Raw genomic sequence first — 23,789 nt, 5'->3', positions numbered from 1 at the left:
TAATATTAATGGAAGTGACCATAGTATAAATTATTTTACAACTATGACATCACATTCTCAGTAATGGAAATTTTCTAATTAAACTATCAGAAACATTTTAATATAAAGGAATTGAGAATTCCTAAACAAATAAAGAACTATCCAAAAGAAGAAAAAAAAAATGCTGTACCTTCACAAGTAGAGAGAAAACCTTTATTTAATTAAACCCGTCAACAGCGAGCCAATCATTTGACTCGTCTTCAGAATCCTTACCTTTCAAACGGATAGCTTTCTGCCGGTCACCTCTCTCACGCTCACGTAGCCGAACCCAGTCACCTGAACCTTCAGGCGATGAACCCCTGATGGCCTCTCCATGGCTTGATAATCTATTATCAGAACTATAACTTCCATCCTCCTCTAAGTCACTGAATGAGATGTCCTCTTCGTGTTGATGTTTTGTACAGGAAGCCAATGAATTAGCATCTATATCTGTATCTGTCAACCACTTTTCACTATTGACCGTGTCATCAATTTCTAAACCTTTTGCTGCATTTGTAACGTCAGTCAATATCTGGTTTTGATCAAATGTGATACTTTCTGTTCCACTGTCCTCCCTACCCTCTTGATGTATATCTGCAATACCTGATTTACTGCATTCTCCGACCTGCATATCTTTCCTCTCTTCAAGTTTTTGTAGAAGAACATCTCTTGCTTCAACAATCTAACAAAACAAAAAGAGAACATGTGATATTATAGCCGATATTTAGGTTTTGTTTGGAAGTTAGGAGTAAGTGAGGGGAGGGGGGGGGGGGAAGGATCTCCCACTTTGTTTAAATGTCAAATTCAAAAAATGAGTAAAGCAGGCTTCTGGAAAATTTTAAAAACTCCTGAAACCCTTTCCCGTGTTTTAAAAATGCTCCCAAACAGTGCCCCTACCAAAAAAACCTTTAGGTTGTGTTTGGAAGATAGAAAGCAATAGGAGGAAAGACTTTGAGGGAGAGGGAGAGGGAAGGGAGGAAGGGGAAGCGAAGGAAATCTCTCACCTTGTTTGGAAAGAAGTGTAAACCCTCAAATATGAGGGAATAAAAAAAGCACCGAAAGAGGGCTGTGGAGGAGGATTTTTTAAAAATTCCCAAACCCTTTCCCTCTGTTTAAAAAACTCCAAATCAAGTGAGAGCTTATTATAAATCCTCCCTTTACCTCTCCTACCAAACAAAGCCTTAGAAAATGTTTCTATCCAGACATGTAAAAATAGAGCAAAGGGCGTATAACTATCTATAAACTTATCTTCAATTACATAAATGTTGGGTGCAATAGACCAAACAATCTGACAATATTTAGCATAACCAAATCATAAGGAGAATGCCAAGAAATAAACAGGGACAAACACTAAAACTACAGAAGAAACTCGTGCCAACAGCCATTGATCAATGATATTTTATCAAAAAGACAAAAAAATAACCAGGCCATGCAGAGACTGGCAACAGATAACAGCATTAGTATTCACTCATGTATCACATAAAACAACACAAGCTGTATTAAATTAAAGAAGAATAAAATAATAGACAGAATCACTTCAGTTAAGCATGTATAAATAATATAAAGCATAACTTGTCATCAAGAGCATATGACAAAGGCTATATAAATATCATATCACAATACTTCATATATAGTGCTTTGCTGTATTATCTTGGCCACAACACATTTTTTTTACTGATATCTACTATACATGTTCAGAATGCAATGGTTTGTGGTTTTCTAAGTCAAAATCACCGACAATGAAATATACAACAAACATATGTGCATAATATAATGGTTGAATCTGACTAACATGCATGAATAAAACTCACATAAATAAGGTTGCTTTAAAAAGCTAATGACTGCATAGACATCAAAGGAATTCAACACACATTTGGCCTTGCTATTTGTGTGAATCATTGGAAAGTAAAACAATATTGAATAAACATGGCTTACCTTGGGGGTCGATAGGCGCTCAAAGTCATGCTGATTAAGTCTTGGAAGTATTAATAGAAAATAGATCATCCAAAACTTTTCCACATTCATGTAACTGCAAAGGTTCATTCTGAGTGTAACAAATTCAGGCACCAGTTGTTCAATAGCCAGTGCATGTTCTCTCTGAGAATTGGATAGGCTGCAATCTGCTGAAAAAGAAGTCAAATTTCCGTATTAATATCTGTCAATCTCCTTATATGTTTGAGTAGGATAAAAATAAAGTAAAACAAATGTTTTTTAGCTTCATTGTATTCATGATATCTAAAGTATCAAGACTCAACCAATTCTCTTCACTGAATACTATATAGTACACATGAGTATTGAGTGTTAAACAAGATATGTTCTGAGAAAAACAAAGGTGCCGAGGACTTCATATTGACTAGGAGTATGAACTAGCTTCACAGTGGAAATAATTTCTTTGAAATCAGCATTGCTGAATGACCACTGCATCAGTTTTTCATAGAAATTTGCCCCAACATAATCTAAGAGGCTGATTCCCAAGAATACAGTATTGGAAAAGAAAAAGACATGCAACTCAGAAGTGTGATAAAATTTGCGAATAAGACTACATTTTGTAAAAATATCAGATTGTACCCTTCACGTATAAAGAAAATAGTAGATACTATTTTTTATGTGTGGGAACGAAAAAGTTCAGATTGAGGGGAGGTTATGGTTGCCCTGTTCTAGGGTCATGACATGTCATAAACCTTAACAAAAGGTTATGACAGCACTAATAGATTACCTACCAACGAATAATTACACATAGGAATTGAAGACCTTTTTGTTGACATTGCTCTATTTTTAAGGAATTGAGCTCAAGACCTTTTTGTTGACTTTGCTTTATCTTTAAGAAATTGAACTCAAGACTTTTGTTGACATTGCTTTAAACTTACTAGATAAGCCTGCCCTTATTGGCGCAAAAGGATTTCCTATACAAACTAATGTATCTCTTCAAACTCTGGAATAACTTTTTACCACACTGTAGCCTTCAACTATGCTAGCCGCTAGCATTCACCATTGTCCCTCCCTAGTTTAAATCATCAATTATATGTGAACAAATTCAATATGTCATGTCATGCATTCCTCCCATATTGGTAGGAAACAGTACCTTCAAGCAAAGCATCATAAACTATGTACCAATTTACAATCTACAATCCATTCTTCATCTATACTGAATTCAACTTAATCAGGATTAATATTTATTTATGAAATAGCATACAACCACATAAGGCATAAGATTTCAACCACTATCAATTTTATATTTTTGCATATTGGAGATATACCGATAATCCTCAGATTAGGTGTGTCCGATGGACCCCGACATTACACTTAATTATTCTCAAATTATTATCGGTATCGGTATCTTATCCGGTGTCTAGCAACAAAATTAATCCGTTTTCCATAATCAGATTGTACATATTCAATTGATTAAATAGAGAATCATAATCAGAACAAATAACAAAGAATAATAAAATTGAAGTACCATTATGGAGTGGAAAGGGAAATTCAGTCCAACACTCAGGCCGTGTAGAAATTTCCTTGACGAAACGAACAACTTCATCCGAAGTTCCAGGCACTTCTTCTTGATCACGCTCGGACTGCAACAATTGAGATGCTAACTTTGAGATTCCGGTGACAGCTTTTCTAGGCGAGAGAAGAGAAAGCGAACTTCTGAAACTTCCTCCGATCTCCACGAGATCGTTCCGTATTCCAGTGAGAGTTTTCGAAGGCGGCGTAGACTCGACGGTGGAAGAGGTAGTAGAAGAAGAAGATGAAGAAGACGAAGGAGGCGGAGCGAGAAAATTAGCGACGCCGCGGAAAATAAGAGAGAGGTCTTCCTTGACGCCGTGATCGACGGCGGTGGAAAGCGGTGGAGCGGTGCGGTGAAGATTAGAAGATTCTGTGGGAGGGTTGTTGGAGTTGTTGAAGAGCCAAGACATTTTTTTTCTCTGTTTTATTAAATAATAATAAAATTTTCTATTTTTGTTTTTAGTATTTGATTGAACTTTAAGTACTTATGCTACTTTTTTTGTGTGCAGGTATTAGAATTAGAATGGAAGGGTTTGGAAAAGATGAAGGAGAGTCACATGAGAGAGAGATATGAAGAACAAGAACTAAACCTTTTATTTCTTTTTCCGTAAATATAGAACGAACAGAATCTTAGCTTAGCTTAGCTTACGTCAAAAGAAATAAAATACAAAACCTTGATTTTTGTTTAATCTATATCGGTTAAATTAAAAGTTTAAATGAAGTATGAACCAGTAAATTAAAAGTTTGAATGACAAGTAAAAATTGATTTTTTTTTTTGTTTCAAAGAAGATCACGAACGTCTTCTTAAAAAGAAATAGTGTGGATATGAGGAGGCTCCAAGTTTAGGAAAGAAATATGTACATTGATACCCCTCTCTAAGTATCTGATAAAGGGAAACATGATTTGAAAGAGTAAATATTTTATATCTTGGATTAACACAGCGTGAATATGATACTTGACATGAGGACCTTTGATGATGTTGACATAGTGTAAAGAATCAGAGTAGCAGACAAGTTCATTAAAGCTCATGTCTTTGGCCAGCAAGAGGGCCTTGTTGATAGTGTATAGTTCAGAGAGCAAAATGTCGGATGACCCTTGAATGAAGCCTGCAAGATAGTGGCCGAAAGTGTTTTTAATAATACCGCCAAATCCAAATCGAATGGGAAAGTCGAGGCACCTTTCATCCACATTAAGAATGACACATGAATAACACTTAAATGCTTATAAAAAAAAAAAGAATGACACATGAATACTTATTGTGGTTCCACTTGATATGTCTTTCAACTAGCCCTTCGTTAGAGCGGGGGAGAAACAGTTTCTTAAGGTTTCAACCATAGCTCATATGTTAAAGGATAGCCGATTTAAGGACCAAGTCTCATTGTTCAGGCACATCAAGTTGCGGTGTCTCCAAGACCACCAAACACCAGCCGAGAAAATGAGCTATGGCACCTAGCTTGAGCCAATCGTACACATCAATAGTCGAGAAGAAATTCGGATTGTTAAAACCAATGTGGTTCCAAAGGCTAAGATAGAAGTCAAAGTTCCGAATGCAATGAAAGAATTATTCATCTTGGAGGCCACAACAAGTGCAAGTGGCAGAAGAACACATCTTGCGGTGATTGAGTAAAGAGAAGGAGTGATTCATCTTGGAGGCCACAAAGCCCACAACGAATGCCAAATCATAGTTCTAACAATTTTTATTGATTATTGTTAAATCGACATTTATATATTTTTTAATTTAACGACTTTTACAAATATATTTAGGTACCGTTTGACCTAACTTTTTTTTAGATGGAAAAGCTATTTTAATCTTAAAGTTATAAATAATAACTTTAAAATTAAATTTGTTTGGTAAATTTTACTATTTTTTTTTTAAGCAAAATCTTACTTTTTTTAAAAAAAAAATTAAAATTTGTTTTTTTAAATTTTATTATAGTAAAATTAAAAGATATGTTTTGATAATATATTATAATTTTTCTTAAAATATAGAAACTTATTTTTTCTTACTATAGCTTTTAAAAATTGTTATTTGACCCAACCCACTTGAGTTGGTGCATTGGTATTGGTTTGGGACCTGGGAGTTTGCACCTGTTGAGATCTGAGGTTCGATTCTCTCTGATACCAATTTGGGTGAGCTAATTTAGCTTCTTCAAAAAAAAAATTGTTGTTTGACCCAACTTTTTACTTCTAAGAAAAAAGAACATGAAAACACGCTAGGTCAAACGGTACCTTAAAACTCGTGCATTTTTTATTTATAGCTTATTTGGTCAATATAGTTTTTTTTTTGTTAATACAAATGTTTCTTAAAAAATGTTGCAATAACCCTTTCATTTTGTATTCTATAAAAACAATTCTACCCTCCGATTTTTTATTATTTTTTATAAAAATAGTTGACATTTTAAGTAACACAAAAAGTTTCATATTGTTTAAGTAACACAAAAATAAGAAGTAACACAAAAAAAATCTTATTTTTAACATATAAAATTTTCATAATTGTGTCATTTATTTGACTGGGTTTTATTGTGATGAAAATATTGGAGCAAAAAACCCTATGATAAATTACAGACACGTTCAAAATCCTCATTGTATGAAAATTACACAGGCATGATCCAGCATCCAGACATTAACAAAATCACCATCCTACTTAGGAAAACCACTCATTCAAAATCCTCATTGTACGAATAACAGAATATTAAATGAAATAAAATATTGGAGATAAACAACTTTTAGTAGAGGGGAAATACTAGAGTCTAATGACAGCCAAAATTGCATCAGTCGGAGCAGAAAACCGTTACATTTAAGCATCATTGGAACTAGTTGGAGCTCCAAAGCCACCAGAACCACGGCCAAAGCCAGGTCTTCCACCAGGACCCTGCAATAGAGTCAGAAGAATAAAACTTCATCAGGACAAATGATAATAGAATTCCATAAATGCAGAATGTGGAAATAGAATTTGAATTACACAAGGAAACCTATAACTTCCACAATTGAAACAATATTCAAACAAGAAAAAAACTTGAAACATAATTTGAAAAAAGTAAAGACCATAGTGTATACCAACTTCCTACCGAAATGAAACAATGAAGGACATAAATTGTACCAAACAATGAACCAAGACACAATTCTATTAAGCAAAGTAAAAAACAAAGATAAAAGTAACTTTGGATTACTTAATAGTACACCATTAAAACTTGGTTTTGCAGACAAGTACTTGTCATTCTTTGACATTTGAACATACATGACAAATCAGTGCACAACAAATCTTATATGTATAAATTAACTTAATTTGATTAGCAGTATTTTGGAAGTTATAAAATGAGTATAGTTCTTAAAAATTGAGATGTAGTTTCAACTAACTGCTAACATTTAATATGCAAAATTAACTTTTTAAGATTGTGAAGTTTATCTAAAGTGTGACCAAATAAATCTACTTGATAATGAAAACTACACAAAAAGCAACATAAATAAGAAAAAGGGCAATCAGAACATGGTGATAAAAGATAATAATGAAGTTCATAATTAACAGAATCATTGTAACTATAACTTAACACATAGAGATCGACTGTCACTCTGTAAGGGATAAGGTTCTTTCCGGAGAAATAATAACTGATTTTGTGGGTACAAATGATCAATTGGCTAATATATTTAATAAGTCTCTTAGCTGACCTCGGGTTGAATATATTTGTAATAAGCTTGATGCATATGACATGTATGCTCCAGCTTGAGGAGGCGTGTTATAATTAAGAAAATATTTATAGATTCTTTGACTATACAACTTCCTAGATTAGTTGTTAATATTCCTAGACTCTATAACTTCAATGTATTTCATTTCATTGTATCTTCATAAATATAAAGTTTGACACACAGAAATTTACAGAAAATTACAAAATGAAACAATTAAGTAATAAGATTACCCCGAAAGAAGGTCTATAGTCGGCTGGAGCTCCACCCTTTTCTCCACCAAACTCACCACCAGGTCCTCTAGGACCTCCACGATAACCATCACGGTCACCACCGAATCTCCTTTCTCCCTCGAATCTAGGTGGACCCCTATTCAAAACAACATTTCATTCAAATTCAAACACAATAAAAACATTAACAGAAAAATCTCAAAAACACAAACAACATTGATGGATACCTAGGGCGATCACCGCCGAATGGCCTTGCGCCAGCTGGCTTAGCCTGTTTCTTCAAAGTAGCTGGCACAATCTCAGATGGAAGATTGAGATAAGTCCTAAGGAACTCAATTCCATCATTGGTAAGAAACCAGTAATAGTGCATCCAAGCAAAAGTTTCCCTAACATATTCCCTTGATTTGAAGCTCTGCATGAGCTTAATCACTTGCAGATTTGGTACATCAATATCTGGATGCTTTGCAAGATTGTAATCCTTCTTTGCATAACAAACTCCCTCTAAACAACAACTTAATCAATTCAATTAAACAAACAAAGCAAAATAAAATCATAACAAGATGAAACCCTAACCATTAACATACCTTGGAAGAGGTATTTGGAGATCTCTCTACGATTTTTCTCGGAAATGATCTGATAAGATAAATAAACAAATAAGCATATATAAGTTGATTCAAAGTTAAAGTTTCAATCTATGTTTGTAAAGGAATTGAGAAGTACCATGGTTACAAGTTGTGTGTGTGGATGAGGAGGCGCGGCGAAAAAATTCACTTCTTCGGTGACGGTTGGTGCTGCAACCCTAATGTACTGTCGAAGTGTGTTTTATGATGACGATGACGATGGTGGTAATCACGGGCCTATTCGGCCTTTCTTTCTGGGCCTATTCATGGCCCAATTATTAATTTAAGTTGGATTTTTCTCTAGCCTGTTTGATGTTTTATCTCCCCACCTCCGTGAATCTTTTATCCCTCTGAATTTCCAATTTTGTCCTTGAAAAAAACTTCGTTTTGTAGAAACCGAAGTTTTTTTTTGCCTTAAAAATAAATTTCAGTTTCTAAAAACCAAAATTTACTCTGAATTTGCACTAGTAAAAATTCGGTTTCTGCGAACCGAATTTTTCTGCAAGGGCAAAATTGGAATATTGGGGGTATAAAAGATTCATGGGAGGTGGGGAGAGAAAACATCTGTAAGTTTTTATTTATTTAATATTTTGATGGTTGTTCTTCGGCCTCTAAATTAATCAGAATACCCTCCTCCTATGTCCCCCTATATCCGCGGGAGATATCTTTTTGTAGTGTAAATTTAACCGAAAGATATCTCTCAGTAGTATAATTTTATCGAAAAATATCTTTCGATAATCTATTTTTTAGTGTGAACAATTCAGGAGGCAAACGACAATCATCCAATATTTTTGTTATGGTGAAAAATAATGTTACTCGATACCTTTTTTTGTAGTGAAGTCAACTCATTTGATATAACATTCATATTTCAAAGTCAGAATTTATTATTATAAAAATTTAAATTTGTATTAAAATATGAAGCCGTTCGATTTTGATAAGACGACTAATTTTTTTTTTTAGCATAGTTTGACTGCACAGTAGCGAATGCATTGAATCCATTTCACAAACTCATGAACTTGACTCTTGAGGAGCTTGAGTACGTTTATTGTTGCATACTTGCATGTGTGTAGAACCAAGTTAGTTATTGGTTTCTACAGCTGTGTACCTTTTATATTCTTGAGTGCAACAACGTTGGCTAAAGTGACACTAAATTATTTAGTTTTAGTTGTTATTCTTTTAATGATCAATATTCAAACACATGACTTCATAATATCATGCATTCAAATAGTAGGTTACAACTATTCATGTTTCTTATTTTCTTATGTAATAATAGTTGCATAAAGTTAAAGTGGATTTAATTGTGAAATGGATTCAGAACGGAATGAATTGAATAGGTTTCCTAATTTCCGTGGAAAAGAATATGTTAAATTTTTTTGAGCTAATATAGCAGAATTATTTAACAAAAACTTGAATGCGTAGTTGATTTGTTTGTTGTTATTCTCATTTTTTTAATTGAAAACATTTTTTTTTCACAATTTTAATTGAAAATATTTGTATTTGTTATTTGAGTCTTTCATCATTCAGAGCCGCATGAAATTAAAGTTTTCTAACATTTAGAAATTGCTTATTTTAGTGATTGTGCTAATGGTTTTATTTTATGGTGGCATTTAGCATGCACAAATCACAAATTTGTGTACCATGCACAAATTTGTGCACCACATAGGTTAATTTGTTTTTGACCATTAGATCTACTAAAGAGCATATTTTTATCATGATCTGTCAGTATCAAATCTAACACCCACAAAAACTCAAAATAAATAAATAAATATGATTCTTCATCATCTCTTCTCTGCACATTCTCATCAATGTCTACAATTCCCAACTATCATCATCATCGTGCTAGCTATCATCATCATTCCAAATGAAGTGTTTAAAGAAAAAGAACTTTGAAACATAAATCATGAGTAGTTCCTGTAACTCATCCACCATAAGTAGGAAAAAAAATAAATTAAAAATTCCTTTAACTAATTAAATTGATGATATTCGGTTTAATTCATCCACCATAAGTAGGATGAATTCGGTTTAATTTGGTTTAGTTCCTGTAACTCATCCACCATAAGTAGGAAAAATTCCTCTCCGGCATAAAAGATGAGTACTGCATAGCTACACCTTCATCTTCCCTTATATTGAGTTCTTCATATTTCTTAGATCTGATTTTTTCACAACGTTGGAAAAATAACGTAAAAGCGTATCAGAAAACCAATCTAATTCGATCTCGCCGGAATCCTTCAGATCGGATCTTCCACTACCGGAGCCCGATTCACCGGAGTTTCATTCAGTCGCTGGGTCGAATTCTCTTTCACCCACAAACCCATTTCACTTCATTCATGCGTTTCAACTGTTTGATTATATTCTTTGAGTATTTTACTGGTGGTGGAGGTGCCCATCGGTGCTGTTGAATTTGGTGGTGGTGGTAGTGGTGGTGAAAAGAGCAGGATGGTGAAAAGAGAAGTTGAAGACAAAGTGACAAAAATATAGTGTAGGTAGACTATAATAAAGATTAATGTTTCTTTTTAATCTAATGGTTAAAATTTATTTTCTCTAACTTGTGCATGGTGCACAAATTTAACATTTGTGCACCCTAAATGCCACCTTATTTTATATATTACATGAGCAATACAATAATTTGTGTTTTACGGGGTCATTTTGCTGAAAATATGAATTGTTTATTTTTGTCTAAAAGGCTAATGACTAAACTCATACACTATGGGTGCGTTTGATTTGCAAAAACTCATACACTATGGGTGCGTTTGATTTGCAAAAAATAAGGGACAGGACAGGACAAAAAATTTTGTCTTATTTTGTCTAGTGCTTAACATATCAAACAATGTACGGTACAAAATTGATTGTCCTGTGCACTGATCATCAAACAGAGTACAGTACAAAAAGTTGTCCTGTAACTCAGTCACTTGTACTGTACTGTCCAGTAACTATACTTTTGCAAATCAAACGCACCCTATAAGTGTAAAGAAGTGGAAAATCCAAGGTTCGATCTTCGACCCTTCCAATAACGTCCCTAATAGTTATCAACTGAACTATCCCTACCCTTATGGGACACTGAAAATATGAATCATTATCCGAGTAAAAATGAAAAGACTTTTCATATTGTAGTTCTGATTACATCAAATCCAACTTTGAAAACTAAAAATGCAATATTTTGCAAAGGAAACTCAAGTTACACATTAGTTTAGAAGAAAGACTAAAACTTAAATATAATTTGTAGGAAGCATAAACATCTTACAGAATAGTGTGACTTTACACAAAGCAATGAATAAAAAATTATTGTTCCTTACACCAAATTTACTCAGTTTTCATTTTTCATGACAAACACATAATGAATATATTTCCCACCATATACAGGGAATGGAAACTGAAAACAATACAATTCAATTCAATTCATCAAGAACAATTTTCCTGCTAATGTGTTAACAGTAACCAATCAAGGATAAAAGAAATTCTAAGCAGTTTGAAATTAAATAGAAATTGATATCAATAACCTTGTACATAAAAAATCATATAGCCAAAACCCCCCTCCGATATTTATTCAAAAAGAATTTCACTCTAGCTATCTATCGCACACAGAACCTATGATACAAATGTGTCTATTCTTCGTGTATCCGCGTCTAGATGAGGCCTGTATATGGATTGTATGGTTGAACAGGCATACCAGAACCATAAGGGTGAACAGCGGCTCCATAAGAATTTCCGAAAGGATTAGCAGATTGTTGTTGTGGAGCCATCATCATCATTTGCTGCTGCTGTTGATACATGAAAGCTTGTTGCTGGTTTGACATAGCTGCCATTTGAACAGAATGTGGAGCAGCCATTGTATTGGAGGCAAAAAATGGATCGTGCATTGTCGGTTGCATCATGCCTCCCGCCGGTGCTTGCTCCCATGGATTATAGCTAACATTTTGGTTGTTTCTTCTGAGCGCGTCATCATATAGACTGTCCAGTGTAAGCAGGTCCAAACCTCCGGCCTGAATAACCAATAGGTCATGTCACTTGGTTGACGGAACAAAAAAGCATACGTGCAAGCAAGGATTTTGACTGTTCCATTTAGATGCATTTATTACTAATTTGTCTTCGAAGAAGAAAACATACCAATTTGCTAGCTGCTGCAGCACTCTCATTTGAACTAGGAGCTGTAACGAGTGCCAGTTCCCACCCTGTGGCTCCATTTGCGTGATTTGAAACAGCAGAAGGTTGTTGATCAGCTGAAAGGGAATAATTTCAGTTACCACCACCATGAACCAGTTATTATTGTTAATTAGTTTTTAATGTGAAGATTAACCGGCTTTTATTCAATGTATTAACAAAATGAAGGCAAAGGGCAACAACTTACCGACGGGAACGATGGCTAAAGCCAAAGCATTCTTCTCATCCAACTCTGCCGCAGCTGGAAGAGGATCCTCCATATTCTAGTAAGCAAACCAAAAGACGAGAAACTTTTAGTGCAAGCAAAGCAACTTCATTATAGGTAAAGAAACCATCGGTAATCACAAAAATCAGGGCAAAATAAAACACTGTAATTACCAAAAGATCAGGTTGTGGTTGTACTGCTGGTGGTGTTTCCACTTTCACAGGTTCAGGCTGTGCAGGGGGTGAGGGTGGACGTTCTTCCTTCGCTTCAGGTTCCTTATTGTACTCAATAGCCAAAACTTCTTTTGGAGCGGCAATTTTGTTGTCGATGGCCTGTTTTAATTTTAAATTAATTAATATTGAAGCACCGGTTACTACAATGTTTTAAATATTTTTAAAGCATACGAATAATGACTTCATCAACATAGAAGAAACATTATTACAAATTTACAACATAAAATAGATATCAATGCTCTACATACCTGATCCTTGCGAACTATTACTCCCTGGGGAGCATCTTTGACATAGTCTTCCATGGCTTGCATAAACGATGATGGAGGCTTCAATATCATCAATCAGTTCATTTAGTATTATATTTCATAAAAAAATTTTGAAAAACCTTGGCAAACACAAGCATGGTATATATAAAATCTAACCAACCTGCTCAACTTTAATAAACTTCTCTCCACGTCCAATATCAAGATTACGGCATATTTCATAAAACTCTGACAGTCTTTCAGCCTGGCACGTATATAACGTATTTAAACATGATTTTATGAATACATGAATTTAATAATAGAGAAAGAAAATTTTATCGTAAGAGATACCTGCATCCCAACCCTTCTGTATATATCAAGAGCTTTCAGAGCATCACCGCGTTGCATTTCAAAAAACTGTCGCAAATTCACAATAGTCTCATAAATACATAGGAGATTACATTAAGCTTCAAATTCATGAAGACACGATACCATACACATACCTTATCAACCATATTAACAGTTCCATCACTAATAGCTTGATAAATTTTAATGCTTTCCGAAGCAACCTATTTGCAATATAAAGTATGTTCAAAAAGGTGATAAAAGCAAAAAATTAAAAAAATCGAAGTATGGTTAAACAATTGACCTACCAATGAGAGCGCCAACTGAATCACAAAATTATTTACAGCTGCCCCTTGTGGCTGCACCACACAAAAGTTAAAAACAATTTGAACGATAGTAATACGGGTGCCACTATAAAATTTGTTCATTAAATTCAAACCCAGTTGGATCAAAAGCTCACCTGGCAACTAATAACTCGATAGAGAAGTTGTTGTAAAGCTGGCAACTGCTCTAGCAATTCTGCAGTATCCAAATCTTTGGTCCTCTGTGACAAATTTCAAAATGGGTAAACTTTCCTTATTCAAAATACATGCACGATGTATGTGACGTTACAATATAACAATCACTGTGAAGACCTTTTACCATTCTATTACTATCAAATAATATTCTTTAATAAATAATAGTATTCAGATAATTCAACTACTTGCGGAAAATGTAAATTCTGAAACGTTTAGTTTATAAACAAATGAAATAAATAAAAAATAAAAAAATAATCTTACCGGACGATCTGCCTCAATGTCATACTTCAACACGCGAAAACATTCCAGCCTTTCCTCCAAAAATAATGCATAAGTACGAACCCATGCAGAATAATCCCATGCTGAGCAACAAAACAACGAATGAAAATACAAAGTCAATAAAGATGATGATTAACTTTATAATAAGATCAACAATAGGGATAAAGACAAGCACCATTTGGACTTGAGTCATCCTTAAAATGAGCCATGTTGAGCATATGACTTCTACTTCTCCCATAATTGATGAGTTCTTCGTGAAATGTGGGATCCACCTCCCTCAGAGCACGGTGAATGACAATTAAAGTTTTCAATGCAACCTATACATAAAACCACCTGTCAACCAACCAAATAGAAGTGGAACAAACACATTCGCAAACACATGCTTAGTGGTGAATTATGTGAAGTTGCCATTTAAATATGCTTTTTAGTATTTTAACAAGGATATACACACAAAACGATTACATAGTGATGAATAAATAGGTAAAGTCATAAAAAAATGTCTTGGCAAATATTTTTAAGATGTTATCAAGATATTCATTTTCCTCCCACTTTTAAGATAACATGTGATGGTCAACCCACAATCTCGAGCAGTGAGGAAATTGGGATAATTTGTGATTATGACATAAAAATATATAGTAGTCAATCACAGAAAATTAATGTAGTCAACCACGGATCGTGGAAAATGGAGGTTTGTTCAAATTCCGCGGAAAATGCTACAGCGCCGCTATAGCCACTAACCGACAACATTTTGTATTAAATAGCGTATCACAGAATAAAACAAAGGTATGTTCATAAAAACTCATAAAAACTTGATTACATTTTCCCGGACATTGGGTGAATATATTGAAAAGTTTTTATTCCATATATAAAAAAGGATAAGATCTAAGTTGCGGTGCACATACAGCCCAGTTATGCGTCTTTGATAATCGCCTGGCGAGAGCATGGATGCAATAGGCAACATCAGCCCTAGGTCTCGTAGCTGAGATCGCTGAAAATATAGCTGCAAAAAAGAGCACAAAATACTTGGAATTAAAACCCCAACTTATCCAACAATTGCTCTTCTAAAATCTACAAAATATGCAACACAAAGTATAAACATAAAACAAATAACACACAAATCACAACAATTATTTCCGGTACAAACAACCACAAAGAGCACCCATGTGTACAAGGTAATCCCAAGTGGGATGTCCTTGGTTCGATTCGAAAGACATGGCAAAAAAATCCACATACAGAGGGTGTCAATTGGTATAAACCCCGACAGTATCACCTCCAAAGAAAGAAACAATCATAAAGAAAGGAAAATATCACAAACCTCGAATGTGTTTTTCCTTAGCCGGACGTTCAACATGATTCGTGGCTCTAACTATAGCAATGTCCAACTCCTACAAACCGGTGAACCAAGTTGAGAAAAAACAAACACAAAAAAAAAAAACACATGATCCAATTCAACAGAGTCTATATTCAAATGATTCTACCTTGTAACCACTATTGACCTTAGCCAATGAAACTGTTGTGGTATCCTTAAGAGCACCAAGTGCTTTTCTCAAACTGTTCTGCGTTCCACCAGACATGTTTGTTCACCCTTTCAAAATTCTGACAGAACTCAAAAAAATCAAAAGACTTTGGTCAATCACAAATCAAACACTCTTTTTTCAATTCAATATAAATCTTAAACTATACAGTTTTTGCTTAATCACAATTTTCAGATCCAACTAAAAAACATTAATCACCGACAAAAAAAAATAACCTTGACAATCACAACAAGCTGTGAATAATGAATAACAACATCATCAACAACAAACATAGTTGAAAATTGACAATAATAACCAAACAAACTTCTTCTACCTTAAAATAAATAAACCGTGAATATGAAGAATCAAAACATAACAACAATATCAACAAAAACACATATATTTGAAAAAATAAAAACAAAAAATAAAAAAGAGCACATTGTTAAGAAATAGTAAGCTCACAGAATATTACAGCAAGAAGATGAGTTGGTTGTTGTTCAGAGACACAAAGCAAAAGCACGATCTATGGGTACAAAGCTTAATTTCTGAATTTAGCTACAAAAGTTAGAGAGAGATAGAGAGAGAGAGAGAGAGAGGGAGAGAGAGAGAGGTCTCTGTGGACAGACAGACAATATGAGCTGCTTGGTTTGGTTGGTCGTCGGCGTCTCTGACGTTAATTTTTGGTTATTTATTTATTTATTTTTTATTATTGTTCTTGTTGGACTTTTTTATTGTTGTTGTTGGACTAAGAATAAAAAAAAGACAGAAATAATATAAAAAAGGAATTTATTTATAATTAGGAGCAAATAATACGGTATTGTAATAAATAAGTTGTACTACTGCTCCATCTATGTGGTTAAATTGGGATTTGATCCTCTCTCTACTTTTGTCTCTATCTTCCATTCTTCCCATTCTTCTTCTTTTTGGATTTAAATATATTTTGGATTTAGATATATATTTAAAATATTTTTTTGACTCAATTTATATTTAAAATATGATATGATAGTATTAAAATTTTCAATTTATATGTTTGAGATTTGTTTAAAATTTGGTATGTTATTTAAAAAGATTATTTGTTTTTATATAGCTCTATATATATATAGAGACATATAATTATAATTATAAATAATATATGAGAAAAAGAGAATGAGAATAATAATATGAGAATATTTTTTAAATAACATTATATCTCACGAGAGTTTCTTTATAAAAATATATCCACCAAATTGTACAATAAAAAAGAAATCATATCAATCAATGAGTAATATATGCGGAACCTATATTTATACTCATATATTAACATGGAAACTTATTTTTTATGTTTTCTATTTTTTTTTTTTACAATTTTACGGGTTATACTCATATTTAATATTTAATACGGTGACCTAATTATTTTGATGATTTTTGTGAGACCTATATTTTCACTAACATATTAATAAGGTTGCCTATTTTCTAATAATTTTTACGGGACTATATTTATACTCATATATTGAATACACAGACATAAGTTTTTGGTTATTTTTACAAGACGATGTTTTTACTAATATATTAATAAGTAGTCTATTTTTTCATGATTTCTCCATTATCTATATTTATATTTTTTTTTTGAACTAATACGGATATCTGAGGTTTTTTTGTGATGGTTTTACCATTGTTCTTTTTCTATTTTTTTTACCAAAAATTATATCCTTTCTTATTTATTTTTTTATCTTTTGAATTACTTTCCAGTAAATTATTATTTCATGTTAGCAAGTGAGGAGCGGCAACGCCGCGACTCCCGTGCTGACGCACGGGTGTCCAGCTAGTTTCTTTATGAAAATATATCCACCAAATTGCACAATAAAAAAGAAATCATATCAATCAATGAGTAATATAGTGTAAGCATGTTTTTTTATGAAACCATAGAAATATATTTTGGTAGTTAATACAAAGAGAAAAAAAGGACAAGAATTAAAACTATTTTGGTAGTTAATAAATCTAAATTAAGGGTCTCTACCAAAAAAAAAAATCTAGAATAAGGGAGTTCTGTTTTTATTTGTTACATGAAAAATGAAAAGTAAACAAATAAGAAAAAGAGTGTTTGATTTGTGATAGACTGTGTGGGGGTTGATGAAACATTTGTAATTTTTGCTAACTTGTCAACTTATCAACAGAGTGATAAGCATATTAGATAGGTTAGGAATGTGTAGTATATATTTCTCATTATTTCATTCTAAAATAAATGTAATTTTAAATATTCGACGTAGTGTTGATATTTTTCCAAATATATCATTTGATTAATAATACAGATATTAACTTCGATCGATATATCTTTTTGTGGTCAAGTGATTTAATGACTATAAACTTCATCTTTAAGATGAATAATATAATGTAGTTTACGTGTCACGTGACAATCAAGCTAAAAATATTCTACTTCTAAGCACACCAATTTTCGATGGCATCACTAGTTAGAGCTTCATTCACTTAGACCTGCTCACCCATAGTTGTTGCAGTCAATTTTCAAGAACTTTGAAAATTAGACTCGGAGTGTAAAATTTTATATTGTGATTTTTTGTTTTTTTTTATATATATATATATAAATGATTTGATTGAATGTAAATAAAAAGAATCTATATTTTCGTTGTATACATATATTTAAATCCTAAATATATTTTCTTAAATTTATTATGGAATTATTTTAATTATGGTATGTTTGGATTAACTTATTTTTGAGTTTATTCAAACGGCTTATGCAATATAAATTAGGTTTTATGCTATTTTATAAGTTTTTTTTTGACAAAATACAATTTTATAAGTTAACACTAGTAAAAATTGTATTTTTATAAAGTTATTTTATCACAAACTACATTGACAAATTTATAATAATACATAAAAATTACATAAACTATTTGCATAAACTCAAAAATAAACTAATCCAAACAGACTCTTAATCGTCTAAATCGTTTTGAAAATTAACAAGGACAATATATATCTCCATCAAGTGGCTGAAAAATTTGGTAACATTTTCTGCGAAGTGTGGTGACCTTCCATTAATCATATATATTTGAGAGACAGTACTGAAAGTGAAAGGGATAGTTTGATAAGGCTTGATAGTTTTAATTAGGTGGGCATAATTTCCTCAATCAGTAAGTAGCTTTGGGATTACTCGATCGAGATTAAATTGCTTGAGCTGATTATTTGATTAAATAATGAATTAGACTATACTTTATTTTATCTTTAAAGTTTGAAATTTCAACTACTAACTTAATTGATAAAAAAAACAAATTACATGTAATAGACCGACTAGGTCCCGTTGATTTTGAATTGGATTCAAAGAGAGTGGTTGATAGCTTTCATTCTTCAGTTAAAGATTACTCTGAATTTAGTGTTATTATGGATCATTGTAATCTTGTTTTTAATAATTATTATAGCAACTCTAGTGTAGAGTTTGTGCGGAGACAAGCAAATGAGGTTGCCCATTGTCTAGCTAAGGCGGCCACATTATTAGCTAGTTTCCAGATCTTGATTCATGTTCCGAGTTGTATTGAACACATTTTAATTAATGAAATGCTATAAGCACCATTTTTTCAAAAAAAAATGTAATAGACCGACTAATTCAATGACATCAATTTCACTTGCTAGTGGGAAATTTAATTATTTAAGAGTTGAGCTTTTGCTCTATATGAATTGATCCAATACGAGAAATAATATCAGAATGATTCGAATCCGAGACATTGAAAGGATCAAGTAATTTTTTTTTACAAGTGCAACTACTTTTTTTATTGACAAAAAAAGAAATAAAGTGGACTAATAATCCAAAAATCTTTCATTGGTTAAGCGGTGGGAAGCCCCCATTGAAACGCACTCAGACAATGATTGCCACCATGCATGCACTATGATTTATATTTTTAAACATTAAAAATACTAATAAATTGGACAAAGTTTGTTGTGGTCTTTCAATTCCAACAAGTGTGTACGGTTGGATCGTAAAAAAAAAAACAAGAGAGTATCAAATCAAATTAAGTAATGTAATGCAATGGGTTAGGGGATTCACCCACCTATTATAATCTTGCTAAGAAATCACAAAAATAAAAAAAAATTAATCTCTTTTTAAAAATAGAACCTGTCATAATTGTTTTTTAAAATTTATGTTTTAATGTTATTATATAACTACTTCAATTATTAGTTAAAAATTTGTATCCTTGGATTTGTCACATAAGCATATTTATTATCACATCATTAATATATGGGGTTATAAAATGGTTTGTAAATGAAAACAACAACAAACGTCATATTTGAGAGATAAAAAAAATTAATTTTAAAATCGAGATTATATGATAAAATAAGAGAGAGAAAAAAGTGAAATCAAGTCATTTATTGAGTTTTTTTTTCTCCACTAGTTTAATTTAGTTCGGGGATTAGTTTTGGCATCAAGTAGGGATGACAATTTGACCCATATCTAGAGGGTACTCGCAAAAATTACCCACAACAGGTAGGGTAAAAACCCGCATTTTGGGTATGGGCACGAATATGAGTAATTACCCGCAAAAATGAACGAGTATGGGTGCGGGTACGAGTACCTTAGTACCCACCCCGCCCCATACCCACATAATATATATTTATTTATTTTATTTATATTAGTATATTATAATATATGTAAATCAATTTAAAACAATACAACTCTACTAAACTATTACATATTTTTAATAAAAATGTTTATTTATAACATAATATAAAAATAATGTGAATATTTAAGATAAATATGAACTTTAACATAAGGTTAGTAATAATTTTGTTTGTAATTTTCATTAATCAATATTAAAATCTTTATTTTTTTTTTAATTCTATTAAAATTATATAATATTTTATAATTGATCAATTTATTTTTAATAAAAATGCGGGTAACGAGTATGGGTATGGGTACCTAGGTACCCATAGGGTATGGGGACGGGGACAAAAGTTTTTACCCACGCGGGTATGGGGATGGGTACTATAGTACCCTACCCATACCCTACTCATTGCCATCCCTAGCATCAAGTGGTTCCAGCCACAGTCAATTATTGAGTTTAAGACTTAATATTTTTTTTTATAAGCAATGTTAGTTGTCAATATTACATGTTAGTTTTATTCCTCCTTTGCCGGGACTTGAACGGTTGAACCCCTGGACCTCCTGCTCCTTCACCCTTAGCTCAACTATCTTAACCATCTGAGCTCAATGGCAAAACTCTCTCACACACAAATATTAATTGCATGGATAATATAGTGAATATAATTTTGAAATAATTATTTTCTAATTAATGTTACTAATTTTTATCTTCTTAAAACCAGAATTAAAGAACATGCCTCAAAAAAAAAAACCAGAATTAAAGAAGAAAATATTATGTTTAGTGTTACAGGTCAGCAGAGTCGGTGGAAATTGCAGCTATTATGTGTTGGATGCAAGCCGGCAGCAATTGGGCATGTGAAATGAACAACATAAAATAGTGAAATTAACCCACCAGCTATTAAGGATTTCTTAGTTCTTATTATGGTGTAATTCAAATACCAATTTGTATGTTTTACATAAAGATGATTTTTTACTCTTGACGTGGAACAATTTTTTGGTCAAATTTTACTTATTTCATGGTCGAATTCTGGACTACTAAGATCCTCTTTTCCTTAAGAATTACTCCTTCCGTCTCAATTTGATTGATACAATTGACTGTTTACGCATGCCGATGCATAACTTTGACGATTAATATTTTTAATTGTATAATAGTAAAAATTATAAAAATTTAATATTTTGACAATACTCATCGAGACGAATAAAACAACATCTTATATGCTATTTTTTTTGTTTATCAGTAAAAAAATAAGGTCAAAGCAATATGTGTGAATAGTGCACAACAATCAACTTGTCAATCAAATTGGGACGAGGGAGTAGATGATTAAAAACAAAACAAAAAAAGGTGATTTTTTTTTTACTATTTTTAATAAAAAATGATTTTATAATAATAAATAATGGACAAAAATAATATCTTACAAAAATTTATTAAAAATAGTATGGACCACATTATATTAGATTGAAAATTACTACTGTATAAAATATAAGAGCATGTTCTTTAAACATCTAAAAATTAACATCATGTATTTGACACCATGTAAAATTACATAATTTATTAAAAAAAAATGGTGAATTACATAATTTATAATTTATAATTTGCCTATTATTTATTTACTAATAAAATTAGTGATGATGCTGACAAAAAAATAAATAAATTAGTGATGACATCATTGTTATATTTTAATTGCCGAGCCTTTGAAGACTAAAACAACAGCTAGAAACATTCTTGATTATTAGTAGTAGTATTTTACCACCATATATATGCATGCAGACAAACTTGGATTTATAGTTAATCTTATCTTATATGATGTATGTGATTGTGAGCACATTTGCCGTTAAATTCATCCAACAACTAAGAGATCAATATTGAATATAGTGATGATTTGTTACTTCTATTGACCCCAATTTCGCACTGTATCAAACTAGAGACATATTTGTAGTCCACAATATTCAAATATAATCGTCAGCCTTGTCAAGCACACACTAAAAAATTAAAGAGAATAATGTGAGAGTAAGAGGTGGAATGGAATAAAGTATACAATAATTGAGAGAAGATGAAATACTACTAATTTAGAAAGATAATATGAAATATTTTTTTTATGGGTCTTGTTAATATGTGCCCTTAGGGCACATGTTAAGATATACCAAAATAGAAATTCAACATTTAATGATACAAGAAATTTAATGCTTCAAAAGTCAAAATGCACAAATTAGTATTTAATAATTTCTATTTTTGCTTCCTTAACATGTGCCTTAAGGGCACAAGTTAACATTCTCCTTTTTTTATTCAATTGTATGTCTTTTGTATGCTTTATCCATTAATTACTAACAAAGTTAAAAAGAAACTCTTTGAACTTTGTGTTTAGAGACAGAAGGTGCATGATAAATTATTTGTATTTTATTCATAAATAGAAAATTATTTAGAAAAAAAGGCGCTATTGATTGACTTATTAGAAGAACGATTGACTTTCAAACTGTCAGATGTTATGGTGTACGAGTGGGTAAGTGAAAAACATGCATGTGTGGATTTGACTGGAGTTTCGTCACTTGTTAAATTGAGAGGTGAGATTTTTACTATGGGACAGACAACTCTCAAAGTTGCTTCAAGCAAAGTGGACAACGCATGAGAAAACATGTTCTGACAATCAACATGTTTTCGTACCGGATTTGACACTTTTGGTTTCCTCGTACTAGAGGTTGTGAATCTTTTGCAAAGAGTTCAAAAAATCATGAATAATAATATTGTGTCCCCAAGAGTTATGAATATTGCTTTTAAGAGAATTGATTTTGTTATTTAAAAAAGATTAGCAACACAACTTTTTGTTCATTTACCTTTCATTTATATATAATTATCCTATATTTATTAATACTATATAAATAAGAAACTTTTGAACTTACATTAAAATTTAACTTATTGATACAAGTGATATGAGAGTTGAGCTCCTTATTAATGTTCATAATTGGATTTCTGAGTCTAACCTCGATAAAAGAATGTTAAAAAAGTTTCCATAAATTATAAAATAATTTTAGTTTATTTTGTCACCAAACCTTAGCTTGACTACATAAAAGTAATAAAGTGGTATTTTTTTCGATGGTTGATCGGAAAATTTACAATGAGTTTGACTTCAAACTTATCTTTGAGTAACAAACATCCCAACAAGAAAATATTGTTAATTTAAAATCATATTTGAGAAACACCCTAATTTTCCTTAAAGAAACACTCATCCAAATATATACTCCCTCCATTCCATATTATAAGCAAAAAAAATCACTTTTTCATGTCCCAAATTATAAGCAAAAAAAACTAACTTTTATTATTTTCAAGATAAATTTTTACTTAATTTACTCTCTCTCTTCTTTTCCCCATAATCAATAACCAATAAAAACTGTTTTTACATCTTCCCATGAAACTTATTTCAACAAACACACAAAAAGTCAACCTTGAAATTATCATATTTTACTTTTCTTAATAAGTGTGAAATTTTTTTTTTTGCTTATATTATGAGACGGAGTAGTATTTAAGATTCGTCTTTGCAAAAGAGAATTACTAGACAAAACAATATGAGTTGCAAGTTATCCTATGTTGGAGAGAATACAACAACTCTCTATTATGTTGATCATAAAAGAAGTTCTAACAGTATGCTACCTCAAAACTGGAAT

The 23,789-nt window shown here is 31.9% G+C and overlaps 3 protein-coding genes across 7 annotated transcripts; all 3 read right to left on the bottom strand.

Annotated features, from left to right (window-relative positions):
• Positions 1–5: 5 nt before the first annotated feature.
• LOC123881926 lies at positions 6–4,182 on the bottom strand. 2 transcript variants are annotated; one of them, XM_045930689.1, is made up of 3 exons: positions 3,476–4,182; positions 1,954–2,141; positions 6–700 (listed from the first exon to the last, which is right to left on the bottom strand). In XM_045930689.1, exons 1-3 carry the CDS (start codon positions 3,930–3,932, stop codon positions 197–199), a joined length of 1,149 nt encoding a protein of 382 aa, XP_045786645.1. In that variant the 5' UTR covers positions 3,933–4,182; the 3' UTR covers positions 6–196. The 2 variants fall into 2 exon arrangements, with proteins under 2 accessions (XP_045786645.1, XP_045786646.1); XM_045930690.1 differs by having other exon boundaries at positions 1,954–2,138; positions 3,476–4,149.
• A 1,890-nt stretch (positions 4,183–6,072) lies between these two features.
• LOC123881924 (40S ribosomal protein S10-1-like) lies at positions 6,073–8,442 on the bottom strand. The gene is made up of 5 exons (XM_045930687.1): positions 8,154–8,442; positions 8,018–8,066; positions 7,661–7,934; positions 7,437–7,572; positions 6,073–6,394 (listed from the first exon to the last, which is right to left on the bottom strand). Exons 1-5 carry the CDS (start codon positions 8,154–8,156, stop codon positions 6,320–6,322), a joined length of 537 nt encoding a protein of 178 aa, XP_045786643.1. The 5' UTR covers positions 8,157–8,442; the 3' UTR covers positions 6,073–6,319.
• A 2,879-nt stretch (positions 8,443–11,321) lies between these two features.
• On the bottom strand, positions 11,322–16,209 carry LOC123881923 (putative clathrin assembly protein At5g35200). Of its 4 annotated transcripts, none has more exons than XM_045930685.1 (16): positions 16,010–16,209; positions 15,512–15,638; positions 15,349–15,418; positions 14,936–15,033; positions 14,209–14,350; positions 14,016–14,116; positions 13,697–13,780; positions 13,545–13,595; positions 13,395–13,460; positions 13,243–13,308; positions 13,076–13,156; positions 12,898–12,975; positions 12,590–12,748; positions 12,399–12,474; positions 12,158–12,270; positions 11,322–12,033 (listed from the first exon to the last, which is right to left on the bottom strand). In XM_045930685.1, exons 2-16 carry the CDS (start codon positions 15,605–15,607, stop codon positions 11,677–11,679), a joined length of 1,638 nt encoding a protein of 545 aa, XP_045786641.1. In that variant the 5' UTR covers positions 15,608–15,638; positions 16,010–16,209; the 3' UTR covers positions 11,322–11,676. The 4 variants fall into 4 exon arrangements, with proteins under 4 accessions (XP_045786641.1, XP_045786639.1, XP_045786642.1 ...); XM_045930683.1 differs by having other exon boundaries at positions 15,512–15,629; XM_045930686.1 differs by having other exon boundaries at positions 16,020–16,209.
• Between the last annotated feature and the right edge of the window lie 7,580 nt (positions 16,210–23,789).

This window comes from Trifolium pratense, linkage group LG4 (genome assembly GCF_020283565.1).
Source record: "Trifolium pratense cultivar HEN17-A07 linkage group LG4, ARS_RC_1.1, whole genome shotgun sequence".
In the NCBI taxonomy this organism is placed as follows: domain Eukaryota; kingdom Viridiplantae; phylum Streptophyta; class Magnoliopsida; order Fabales; family Fabaceae; genus Trifolium; species Trifolium pratense.
This window is presented reverse-complemented; position numbering and strand designations above follow the sequence as displayed.